General features: G+C 46.7%; 1 protein-coding gene across 2 annotated transcripts; it reads left to right on the top strand.

Moving 5' to 3' along the window:
- Positions 1–2,801: 2,801 nt before the first annotated feature.
- On the top strand, positions 2,802–5,699 carry LOC131898775 (5-hydroxyisourate hydrolase). 2 transcript variants are annotated; one of them, XM_059249974.1, is made up of 4 exons: positions 2,802–3,031; positions 3,416–3,555; positions 4,512–4,647; positions 4,842–5,296. In XM_059249974.1, exons 1-4 carry the CDS (start codon positions 2,972–2,974, stop codon positions 4,899–4,901), a joined length of 396 nt encoding a protein of 131 aa, XP_059105957.1. In that variant the 5' UTR covers positions 2,802–2,971; the 3' UTR covers positions 4,902–5,296. The 2 variants fall into 2 exon arrangements, with proteins under 2 accessions (XP_059105957.1, XP_059105950.1); XM_059249967.1 differs by lacking the exon at positions 4,842–5,296 and adding an exon at positions 5,409–5,699 and having other exon boundaries at positions 2,813–3,031.
- The last annotated feature ends 7,163 nt before the right edge of the window (positions 5,700–12,862 follow it).

Genomic DNA, 12,862 nt, shown 5'->3' with positions numbered 1-12,862 from the left:
CAAGTTAGTTCCCTAGCCCTTTGATAAGTAATTATACCACAATAAGTTATGGGAGAGGAATTGTCAACTCCAAGCATCTCTTTCTGTTTATAAGACCTATATCTGACAAAATTCTGTAACTAGACATCTTACATCTATGCTGCAGCTATCTTTATAATTTTGAAATGTTTTCACGTTTTATTATGCTTTGTTTGAATCTAAAGATAGGTCAAGTGTTTATTATGACAAATTTTTGGGAGCTAATTCCCTTCACAGTGAGACCTCGGGGTAGGGAGTGAATCTCAGTGGTTGAGCCTTTGCTTTGCATGTACAATACTGTGGGTTCAATACCCAGAATCACAAAAAAGTAAATACATAATATGGACCCTTTTTCAAATTTGCCTAAAGGCACCATAGGGCCCTGACATGCAGAGCCTTCTTTGGGGAAGTTTTGGAAGGTTTCGGTGTAATGAACCTGGTTCTTGAAAAGGGCAAGGTGCCTGAAGCGTTTAACTAATTATTCTTTATCAATAAAAAATCGGGAGTCAGATATTGAGGTAAGAACCTGAAAGATCAAAGAAGCAGCAGAGAAGCCACCAGTGACTTCCTACCTCTTCTGCTCCTTCCTCCAAAAGGGCTGAGTCCTCTCTCAGCCCTGCCTTATTACTTCCTGCCTATCTGTCCACAGTCCTCCATACCTCTATGGTTAATTTTGGTCAGCTAGTGGCTAGCTCCACCCTCTGACTCAAAGCAAGTTATATCTTCAGAATGAAATCAAAATATCACACGACAGGTACCAGGAGGCCCGCACAACTGCAGCATCCTGACAACTCGTTCACCACCACCCCCATCTTATGCCACCTAGTCCTCCCTCCAAGCAGACAGCACCCGGCCTCTTCTGGGGAGGGTTTAAAGAGAATTTTCAAAAAGGGTTGACTTCTGTTTGTCAGTTTATTTACACTTGAGACTTTAGAAGAAGTGATCTGAGTCCACGTTGCTAAAGTGCCCAGAGGGACTGGAGAAACGGCGCGAGTTAAAAGCACTGGCTGCTCTTCCAGAGAGAGCACCCATACGGCAGCTAACAGTAGTCTGTAACCCCAGATCCAGAGGCTCAGTCACCCTGCTCTGGCCTCTGCTGGCACTGCAAACATGTGGTATTAAATCATTCCACTTGCCGTTTGGGTTAACAGTTATAAACCTGGTCTAGAAGTCACCATCATCTCTGAATGGCAGATAATAATACATAGGGTTATAGACCAAACCTTTCTTTTTAATGGAATAGTTTGCTAAATTGAGTCTTTTTTTAACTCAACTCTGTGAAAGGGACATAACAGTGCAGGCAAAATACCTATACACATAAAATAAAAATAATCTAAGAGAAAAGAAAAAAGTGCCTGGGCACCAAAGGTAAAGAGGGAAAATGAGAGTCCTCATCCACAAATTCTCATCTTGGGCAGTGGCCACCACTTCCAACTTTCTATGCATTCTTCTAGGGACTATTCTGAGGATGGTCTCTCTGCTTCTTCCTCTGGACAGCAAGGATAACCGGGACACAGGAGGACAACTCCGAGGAGTCCCTTCTTTCCTGTAACCTTGGAGGATCCTGATCAAATCCTGTCATCAGGCCTGCCAGCGAAGGCCTCTACCTGCTAAGTGATGGCACCAGTCCACCTTTGTTTTTTATAGATCACATGATACCTTCAGGCTATGTTCTCTATATATACTATATAATCCCAAAATATGGTGGACTATGGGGGTCCAGCCCCTCGATAGTCCCCTCCCAGAGTCCGGGAAGAATCTACAACCAGCTGATAATTAATCTTTGATGAGAAGAAATGAATCTATGTACACGAAATTCCTTAGTCCAATACATTTTATTATTCTGTCAGTTTTCTCTCTACAAGCTTATACTCTGCTGCCAATGACGATAATTACAGGGAGGATTGAACTGGGGTTCTGGCTGAGCATAGCTGTCAGCACACAAGGTTATCTAAATATTCCTTTAGTAGAGGGGAGATGGTGTCCAATAAATGATGGAAAAGCTACAATAGCACACAAGAAACTCATAGCAGGAAACGGCTGATAAAGCCAATATCACCAAGGCTCCTTGAGCCTCAGCTTGACCTCTGGAAGGCCCTTGGCTACTTCCAGGTCTAGCTTTGTCATAATCAGCTGAGATCCTGCTTTGTATATTTTTGCGGCTTGCAGCACTAACACAGAGGAGTTAAGGTGAAGTCCCAGGGTACACACAGCTTCTGCCTACAGAGACTTGCCCTCCCACTGGTAAGCACCAAAAGGTGGAATGGTCGGAGGGCCTTGAGGAGTGGGGGTGCTTTGCTTGACGTCTCAACCATAGCTTACTGCTCCACTGCACCCTAGAAGAAACTGAAGCAAGGTCACATGACCTATCAGTAGTCAGGACCGGAATCTTTCCTGCCCTCTTCAGTGTGGCTTTATCAAAATGTTAGCCAGGAGGCTAGAGACCTGAGCCGACTAATGCCTCGATCTTTTCAAAAAAATTAGTTTATTATTGTATGTGTGGTGGGGGCGAGGGTGCAACAGCACTCATGTGGAAGTCAAGGACAACTTTGTGGAATCATTTCTCAACTTTCACCTTTACATGGGTCCCAGGAATTGAACTCTTCTTCCCATTAGGCCCCACTGGCCCCGCCTCTCTCAGGACCGGTCCTCCCCCAGCCACCCTTATTCCCCAATTGCCTACCGGCCTTCCCACCTCCTCCCCAAGGGACGCCATCCATGACTTCTACTTATTTCCCTTAAGTCACCGCCCCTTAGGCCCCAACCCCCGGGTGGCCGCCAGGGCTCGTCTAGCGGGAGGCGGCTTCCCTAGACGTGCTGGAATAGGTGGCCCCAGGAGTTGGGGCGGGGCCACGAGTCGAGCCTGCACGGGCTGACCGGAGGAGCTTGTTGCGGCTGGCTGGCAGGGTGACTGCCTGTGGGTGTTGCACAGCCCGGAGCTCCAGGGCAGGACATGAGCTCCAGGACCGCCCCGCGGCTCATGACGCTCCAGAGACACTTGGGCTGGCCACAGGTAAGGAGTTGGCCTGTACCCTCAGAATTCCTGTCTGGGGTGTAAGGAGACAGGGAAGGAGCTAGGTGTGGGAGGTTGGGGGTGGGGTTGCTCCTAGGAAACCCAATGAGCCAGGGCGCAGGAGAGCTGGGTTCTGGGAAGCTAAGGCCACTGAGCAGCAGAAACTAAAGGGCTCATACAAAGGAGAGAGGGTAGTGCCCAGGTAGGGGCAATGGAGGGCACAGGTCAGCTTTGTTTAGCACTTGGCACCTCATCCTGCAACTCAGCAATCCAGCCTGCCCCCGGGGCAATAGGGCTGTTTGTTCTCCTCACAAGTGAATCGAAGACCCAGTTGGGCCTGTACATACAGGCTCCACGGTGATCACGCTGACTCTCTCCGCTCAGGCTGGTGCCATGGCTACGGAGAGCAGTCCCCTGACTACTCATGTACTAGACACTGCCTCTGGGCTCCCTGCCCAAGGCCTCTGCCTCCGTTTGTCACGCCTGGAAGCCCCTGGCCAGCAGTGGATGGAGCTGAGGACAAGGTAGGAGGCAGTTTCTGGTCTGGGATCTGTGAGTACCAGCTCCAGCAGCAGGGTCCTTCCTGGGTCCCACTTGGGGAAGATCTTAGGCAGCGGTATTGAGGTGGAATGGTGTGACCAGGGGAACACCAAGTGGGACTGAGTCTGGTGTGGACACTGGGGCAGGAAGGCAGAACTGACCACTGCCCAATTGACCCCTGGGCTTCCTTTTCCTCATCTGAGATAACAAGGATAGTGACAATAATTTTTTTACCAGATACACATATCTGGGACAAGGTCATGGAAATGTCTGAGACAGCTTTGTAGGGTCCTTGCCTGTCAGATGCAGCCCAGTTGGGCTGCTGGGAGGAGAGGCAACTGGAAAGGACTGGGAGAAAATGAAGGCCAGACTGCATGCCAAGCACTGTATTTCTCTTCTCTGTTCTCAATAGCTGTGAACTGGTAGTGTAATTAACCTGGTTTACAGAAGGGAGATGAGATAATAGGCATGAGGTAAAAGCGAAGACTCCACTCTGGTCTAGTACTCTGGTCTTTGGTGAGCCAGGCTCAGGTCCTGGCCCTGGCCATGCCCCTGGAACATGCTCTGCTGCAAGCTGGGATCTTCCTGTTTCAGGGTTAGCCAGCCAAAGCTTGCGGAGTTGTGGCCTTGAGAGCAGGTTCTATTTAAGGCAGACTGGTTCACCCATCTCCTCCCTTCTGACCTGCCTGTGGTAACAAGGTGTGGCTCGTCCGCTCCTAGTTCAGTCTTTCACAAAAGCTGGAGAGGTTTACCTTTTGTTTCTCTGCCTTAAGATTTCCTAAATAGGCAGTGCGCCGATATCCTTGGACATTGTCCCCATCTGTGCTTCATGTGTGAAATGTGGGAATCATCTGAGGTTGGGAATCATCTGAGGTTGGGAATCAGGAAAGCTAGGGGAAGGAGGTTTCTCAGCTCTTCTCTCCACCTTGTCTCTTCACAGCTACACAAACCTGGATGGTCGCTGTCCTGGGCTCCTGACACCAGGCCAGATAAAGCCAGGCACCTATAAGCTGTCCTTCGACACAGAGCGCTACTGGAAAGAGAGGGGTCAGGAGAGCTTTTACCCATATGTAGAGGTGAGGGCCACGGGTGGGCGGAGCACCTGGGCCCTGACTCACTTTGACCACAACCAGGTCCTGCAGCCAGGCCTCCTCCAGGCCAGGGACAGACTGGGTGGCAGCAAGTCTGCTCTCAGACACACTGAGCTGCCCCTGGATCAGGTGCATAAGAGGGAGAGGCCAGGCTGTAAGTGTCTCATCTTCCTATGTAGACAGGTTCTCATCTGAGCCCAGACTCCAGAGCACTGGGTGTGTTACTTCGGCATCACTGATACAACTTAAGGGCAAATTATTTATTTGGGTTTGTAATTTCAGCCCATGATTGCTCGGCTCCATGCACTCACCATGGCGGTGGGAGCATGTGGAATAGGAGAGCTGTCACCTCATGGTAGACAAGAAGCAGAAAGGAACACAAAGAAAGACACAGATCCCTAGGACACTACCCAGGGACCTTCCTCCAGTGGGGCCCCCTCCAAGTTTCAGTACCTACTAATGATGTCATCCCATGATGAATCCAGTTCATCACAAGAGATTAACCAGTTGATTAGATCAGAGCCCTCGGGATCAAATCCCTTCCCCAAAGCCCACCAACCAGCAACCAAGACCACTACATCTCCTGTCGGAAACACTGTTCAAACCCTAACATCAGCCTTACCTAAGTGTCTCCTGTTTCTAGGCAGTCACCAAAGCACCTCCTGCTCATCTGGAAGGCCCGGGAGGTGTTGCAGGAAGGACTCGCCATCTACAGTGTCTTCACATGCCTTCTCTGATTCTCACAGGTTGTTTTCACTATTGCAAAGGAGACCCAGAAGTTCCATGTACCTCTGCTGCTGAGCCCATGGTCCTACACCACCTACCGGGGGAGTTAGAGGGATGCATTACCTGAGGAAAGCCATCTATCTGCCTGTCCCTTTCCCTGACTTAGCCACCCACACAAGTCAACGGCACGGGCTTTGTCGCCATCAAGGGACATGAAGTTGCTGCTTGCTGAAGAGATTCTAGCTGCCTGGAGTTTTCTAGTGGGCGGCTGTGAGTTGGGTGTCAATAAAGTGAGTTCTAACACCTGTAAATCTGAACCTATCATTGGGACAAGGACAATCAGCCAGAGATCTGCTAGCACTGCCCCTGCTCCAAGTATCTTATTTCTTCTCCTGTTACTGTGACGAAATACTCTGACAGAAGCGATTTGAGACAGGGTTTTATTCTGGCTCCGGTCAAGTCGCAGTTCCTGGAGGTAGGGAAGTCACGGTGAAGGAAGGCTGAGTGACAGAGCTGGTCACATTGTGGCTGCAGTCAAGAAGCAGAGAGCAAGGCTAGGCGGTGGTGGCGGCAAATGCCATTAGGTCCCAGGGCTTGGGAGGCAAAGGGAGTTCAAGGTCAACCTGGTCTGCAGAGCGAGTTTCAAGACAGCCAGGGCTACACAGAGAAACCCTGTCTGGGAAAACCAGAGGAGGAGGAGGAGGAGGAAGAGGAGGAAGAGGAGGAGAGCAATGCACTGCTGATACTCAACTGCTCTCCCACTTCATACAATTCAGATCCCCTGCCCAGGGAATGGTCCTTCCCACAATTAATATGTGTCTTTCCACATCAGTTAACATAAGCTAGCCCCCACAGGCATGCCCAGAGGTCCTTCTCTTAGGTCATTCTAAATTTTGTCAAGTTGACAACTCTAACCATCACACCAGACGATGAAGGAGGCCTCTGAGAAGAGGCCACTGAGGTCACAGGCAGAATGTAGAGGTGGGCATGGTACAGGTAGGAAGCAGGCCGCCAGTGAGGCTCTATGAAGAGCCCTGCATGTGACTGAATACATAGCCTAGCATCTGTCTGATCACAGCCATCCCTAGGGGTTTGATTCCACATTGTTCAGGGCAGTTTTACCTCAGATGTTCAAGAAGTAGTACGCCTGTAGGGACAGGGCAGTGTCAGGAAGGGAAAGAGTCCATCTGGGTCTGGGCACTGTGTCCGACATGCTGTGGCCCACGAAGATTCAGGTTCCGCTCCTTTCAGGGGCAGGGAGAAAGGAATGAGCCCAGCCGCGTGTGCAAATAAATAAAGTTAAATGTTCTTTAACAGTTTACAGACCAGTGCTAACACCTTTGTATATGCTCATTCATGGAGCTCACAGAGGGGACGAACTTGGAGCAGAACTGGCCTGCATGATACCAGACACTTCTCAGGGAGAATGACCAGGCTGCCCTCAAACTCAGAGACCCACCTGCTTCTGCCTCCCAAGTGCAGAGATCAAGGCGTGCGCCACCACACCTGGCATCAAGCCACATCTCACCCCTTTTCCCTAGTGGGCACAGCCTCTCCTGACTCCTCAGTGACTTTGCATCTTCTCTAAGGCCTGCCTTGGGAAGGACCCAGGTCATCTTAATCTATCCCAAGAGCAAGATCTGAGGTGACAGTACTGGTGCTAACATTCAAGTGCCATCCTGGCCCCACACTAGGGTCTCTGATCCCCACTCTGGAAGAAGCACCCTGTTTGCTTGCTTGCTTGCTTGCTTGCTTGCTTGCTTGCTTGCTTGCTTGCTTTTTGAGACAGAGTCTCACTGTGTAGCTCTGGCTGTCCTGGAACTCACTCTATAGACCAGGCTGGCCTTGAACTCACAAAGAACTGCCTGCCTCTGCCTCCCAAAAGTGCTGGGATTAAATGCACCACCACACCCAACCCTATACACCTTTTTAAAGGGGTGAATTTCAATGGGTAGGAGAAAGGTTTGATGAATTGATATGTGTGGAGCACTTGGAGCCTGGCCAGACTCTGAGGAAATGTTCAAAATGCTCCTTTATCTCAGCCATGGCTTGGAAGCCAACAGTTAAAGGGTATGTAAGGATAGGCTTTAATAAAACTTGGAGACTCAGTTCTGGTTCTCACCCTTCCTATGCCCAGACCCCCAAGAAACAGCTAAACGTCATGGACACCCCTAAGAAGCATATACACAGCCAATGGCCCTACTTTTTGTGGATAGGTACCAGCATCTGAGGGACAGGTACAGCGAGAGAACCAGGGCCCAAACTGGCATGTTGAGAGCTGAGAGGCTGGGGCTGTTTGGGCAGCATGGATCCTGGAAACCAATGGAAGAGATTGCCTGTATCTGGAACCCTTAAAAATGAGGGTGATGGAATGTCTAGACATGGCCCCAAATATGGGACTCCACTCCACAGAATTAAAGGTGAGTTTAAGCCATCCTTTGAGGTTGTTGCTCTTGGTAAATCCTTTGGCAGACATTGGGCAAAGCCACCTCAGGAAAAAGCTACTTCCCACTTTCTCTCCTATCAGGTTCAGTGTAACTGGATTTATGTTGAGGTCTTTGATCCACTTGGACTTGAGTTTCATGCAAAACAATAAATATGGTTCGATTTGCATTTTCCTACATGCCTCCATCCAGTTATGCCAGCACCATTTGTTGAAGATGCTTTCTTTTTTCCATTGTAAGTTTTTTAATTCTTTGTCAAAAATCTGGTGTTCATAGGCATGTGGATTTGTGTCAGGGTCTTCAATTCCATTGATCCATGTGTCTGTTTTTATGCCAATACCAAACAGGTTTTATTACTATAGCTCTATAGTAGAGCTTGAAGTCAGGCATGGTGATGCCTCTGGAAGTTCCTTTATTGTACAGGATTGTTTTAGCTATCCTGGATTTTTTGTTTTTCCATATGAAGTTGAGTATCATTCTTTCAAAGTCTGTGAAGAATTGTGTTGGGGTTTTGATAGGGATTGCATTGAATCTGTAGATTGCTTTTGGTCAGATTGCCATTTTTACTATGTTAATCCTGCCTATTCATGAACATGGGAGATCTTTCCATTTTTTGATAATTTCTTCAATTCCTTTCTTCAAAGACTTAAAGTTCTTGTCATACAGGTCTTTCACTTATTTGGTTAGAGTTACCCCAAGATATTTTATATTATTTATGGCTGTTGTAAAAGGTGTTCTTTCTCTGATTTCTTTCTCAGCCTGTTTATCATTTGTATATAGGAGGGCTACTGATTTTTTTTTTAATCTTGTATCCTACCACATTACTGAAGATGTTTATCAGCTGTAGGAGTTCTCCAGTAGAATTTTTGAGGTTACTTATGTGTACTATCATATCATCTGCAAATAGTGAAAGTCTGACTTCTTCCTTCCCAATTTGTATCCCCTCCCCTTGGTCTCTTTTTGGTGTCTTATTGCTCTAGCTAGAACTTCCAGTACTATATTAAATAGATATGGAGAGAACGAATGGACAGCCTTAGTGGAATCACTTTGAGTTTCTCTCAATTTAATTTGATGTTGGCTGTTGGCTTGCTGTATATTGCTTTTATTGTATTTAGGTATGTTCCTTGTATCCCTGATCTCTCCAAGGCTTTTATCATGAAGAAGTGTTGGATTTTTCCAAAGGCTTTTTCAGTATCTAATGAGATGATCGTATGATTTTTTTTCTTTCAGTTTGTTTAATATGATAGATTACATTGACAGATTTTTGTATGTTGAACCATCCATGCATCTCCAGGATGAGGCCTACTTGATCATGATGGATGATTTTCTTGATGTGTTCTTGGATTCGGTTTGCCAGTATGTTATTGAGTATTTTTACATCAATGTCCATGAGGGAGATTGGTCTGTAATTCTTTTTCTTTGTTGCATCTTTGTGTGGTTTGGGTATCAGGGTAGCTGTAGCCTCATAAAAAGAGTTTGGCGCCGGGCGGTGGTGGCGCACGCCTTTAATCCCAGCACTCGGGAGGCAGAGCCAGGTGGATCTCTGTGAGTTTGAGGCCAGCCTGGGCTACCAAGTGAGTTCCAGGAGAGGCGCAAAGCTACACAGAGAAACCCTGTCTCGAAAAACCAAAAAAAAAAAAAAAAAAAAAGAGTTTGGCAATGTTCCTTCTGTTTCTATTGTGTGGAACAATTTAGTGAGTGTTGGTATTAGCTCTTCTTTGAAATTCTTGTAGAAGTCTGCACTGAAACCATCTGGCCCTGGGCTTTTTTTTTTTTTTTTTTTTTTGGACACTTTTGATGACTGCTTCTATTTCCATAGGTGTTACAGGTCTACTTAAATTGTTTATCTGGTCTTGATTTAACTTTGGGTACATGGTACCTATCCAGAACATTGTCATTTCTTTTAGATTTTCCAATTTTATGGAGTACAGGTTTTTGAAGTATGACTTAATGATTCTCTGGATTTCCTCAGTGTCTGTTGTTATGTTCCCCCTCTTCATTTCTAATATTATTAATTTGAAAATTCTCTTTCTGCCTTTTCGTTAGTTTGGATAAGGGTTTGTCTATCTTGTTAATTTTCTCAAAGAACCAACTCTTTGTTTCATTGATTCTTTGTATTGTTCTCTTTGTTTCTATTTTGTTGATTTCAGCCCTGAGTTTGATTATTTCCTGCCATCTACTCCTCCTGGGTGAGTTTACTTCTTTTTGTTTTCAAGCTTTCAGGTGTGAAAGCTTTCACTAGTATGAGATTTCTCCAAATTCTTTATGTAGGCACTTAGTGCTATGAACTTTCCTCTTAGCACTGCTTTTATAGTGTCCCATAAGTTTGGGCATGCTGTGCATTCATTTTCATTGAATTCTAGGAAGTCTTTAATTTCTTTATTTCTTCCTTGACCCAGTGGTGGTTCTGTTCAGCACTGTTCAGTTTCTGTGAGTTTGTAGGCTTTCTGTAATTTGTGTTGTTGTTGAATTATAACTTTAAGCCACGGTGATCCGATAAGATACAAGGGTTTATTCCAATTTTTTGTATCTGTTGAGATTTGCTTTGTGTCCAAGTATGTGGTCAATTTTAGAGAAAGTTTCATGAGGTGCTGAAAAGAAGGTATATTCTTTTGTGTTTGGGTGAAATGTTCTGTAGATAGATGTCTGTTAAGACCATTTGAATCATAAAATCTGTTAGATCCCTTGTTTCTCTGTTAAGTTTCTATCTGGCAGACCTGTCCATTGGTGAGAGTGGGGTGTTGAAATCTCCCACTATTAGTATGTGGGGCTTGATGTGATTTAAGCTTTAGTAATGTTTCTTTTACAGATGTGGATGCCATTGTATTTGGGGACATAAATGTTCAGAATTGAGACTTCATCTTGATGGATTTCTCCTGTGATGAATATGAAATGTCTGTAGCATGAATCTTAACAGGTCTTAGTAATAAAATCAAACCTGAGGCCAGGTATTGGGGTGAATGCTGGAAGATCAGAAAAGCAGAACAAGCCACAACCACATCACCTTGCCAATTCCTCAGCTGATCCTGTTTCCCCAGACTGGATGCCTTTGAGTCCTCATCCAATATGAATCTCAGCTGAACTGCTGCTCAAAGCTTAACCAGGACAAAAGCTTAACCAGCTCTAGTTCCTGGTCCTCACACTTTATATACCTTTCTGCTTTCTGCCATCACTTCCTGGGATTAAAGGCTCACTTCCTGGGATTAAAGATGTGAGTCACCCCCTGAAAGCACAAAGCTATTACCTAGTGAAATGATGCAGAAAATGGAATTTTGGTAATAGTCTCTAGGATGGCACTGTCCATGCTGTGCTCCAAGCTATGGCTTCTCTAGCCTCTAGGTTGATATACATCGGCAAGAGGACTTGAGACTCTGTGTGTGGCCATAGCTTCAGTGACCAATGGACTTGAGGCACTGTTGCTGGGCCCACACAATCTCACCTAACAGCGCTAACCATTGGCCTACACTCTCAGGGACCTCCTGAACCTCCATCAGTGCCATCCTCCCACTTGCTATGCCTGAAGGACTTGCGGACTTGGGTAGAGCCCGCAGGCTTCTGAAGCATCCTCCCCGGAGAAGATTTCCCAGTGGAATCCTGCAGCATTTCTGCTCAAACAACAGTTCCCACTTGGTGAGATGTCTGTTCATCTATTAGCGTGACAGTGTAAGGAATGACTGTGTGAATAAACCGAGCGCATTCAAAAGACAAAAAAAAAAAAAGATGTGAGTCACCATGCCTGGCTGTTTCCAGTGTGGCTTTAAACTCACAGAGATCCGGATAGATCTCTGCCTCCCAAGTGATAGGATTAAAGGCATGTGTGCCACCATTTTCTGGCCTCTATATCTAGTGGTTGTTCTGTTCTCTGACCCCAGATTAGTTTATTAATCTTTTCCCAACCCTTTAGTCTGAGGGAATGTCTGTCTTTGAAGTTGAGGTATGTTTCTTGTATGCGGCAGAAAGATGGATCCTATTTTCATATCCATTCCAAGCATGGCCTTTGTATAAACAAAAGGTTTACCAGGTTTGGGGGTAGGGGGTTAACCAGGTGGGAAAAATTTTAAAAATTTTTTGTAAAAATCTTATAAGATAGAGATTTAAAATTTTGCATACAAGTCTTACAAGCTGGGGGAGATTAAAAGATCTAAATTGCTCGTCATAAAAAGCTTTACAGTTTTTAAATAATATTTAATGTTTCTTTCAGAGTGAGGGAGGGACAGGCTGGGACACCGCGGGGAGCAGAGCCATAAGCGTACCACAACAGGCAAACCTGTAAGCCACGCCAGGAAAGAGGCCAGCATCAGGCACCAGCCCGGGCCAGGCTGAGTGATTCTGGGCAGATGCAGGCCAAGGCCTCTGCGCTGCTCTGCCCTCCGCTTCAGCCATGCTGCACCTGCCTCTCCACAGAGGAGTGCAAGGCCCTCAGAAACCACACCTTTAGCACATCACAGGCTGGAGCCCTGTAGGAGGAAACAGAACCCTGAGGAAAAGAGGACCAGGTTCTAGGGAAGAAGCAAGGCCTGGGGAGGGATACCGGCCTGACAGCGCCAGGAGGGGGCGCTGAGGAGGTAAGTGGGGCCCACAGGAAAAGATGGGGTCTGAGGGAGAAGGTGGGGCTCCAAAGGAAGAGAAGGGGTAGGGGCTTGGAAGTGGACCCCTGAGGGAAAAGTCAGGCCCTGGAGGGAGGAAGCAAGATTCTGGAGATGGAAGATACTGGTGGAGCGATGTACTGTACATTATATTTATACATCATCACGTGTTGAGAAGCTGGCTCTGGAAGTGGGGTTGACTCCTTCTCCCATCTGAAGACCCATGTCTGTCTCAAAGTGTCCTCCAAGGTGTGCAGATGGGCCGGCTCCCCTGACTGACAGGCAGGGGAGAGAATGGCAAAGAGAGTTCAAGAGTTTAAAAGAAAAAAGTGAAAACAACCCTGTGCCCCTGAGAACAGCTGGAAGATAACATCCAACAGATGTTACCATTGTTTATCAAAAGTTCCTGCTGTGGGAAGAAGAAGCTGGAAGGTCCCCCAGGGG

This window comes from Peromyscus eremicus, chromosome 1 (assembly GCF_949786415.1).
Source record: "Peromyscus eremicus chromosome 1, PerEre_H2_v1, whole genome shotgun sequence".
Lineage (NCBI taxonomy): Eukaryota > Metazoa > Chordata > Mammalia > Rodentia > Cricetidae > Peromyscus > Peromyscus eremicus.
This window is presented reverse-complemented; position numbering and strand designations above follow the sequence as displayed.

Excerpts from the sequence above, each read along its gene's own strand:
- LOC131898775 (XM_059249967.1), top strand. The coding sequence starts at position 2,972 with ATGAGCTCCAGGACCGCCCCGCGGCTCATGACGCTCCAGAGACACTTG. Across the intron at positions 3,032-3,415 it reads GACACTTGGGCTGGCCACAG|GCTGGTGCCATGGCTACGGA; the intron begins GTAAGGAGTTGG and ends CTCTCCGCTCAG. Across the intron at positions 4,648-5,408 it reads GCTTTTACCCATATGTAGAG|GTTGTTTTCACTATTGCAAA; the intron begins GTGAGGGCCACG and ends TGATTCTCACAG.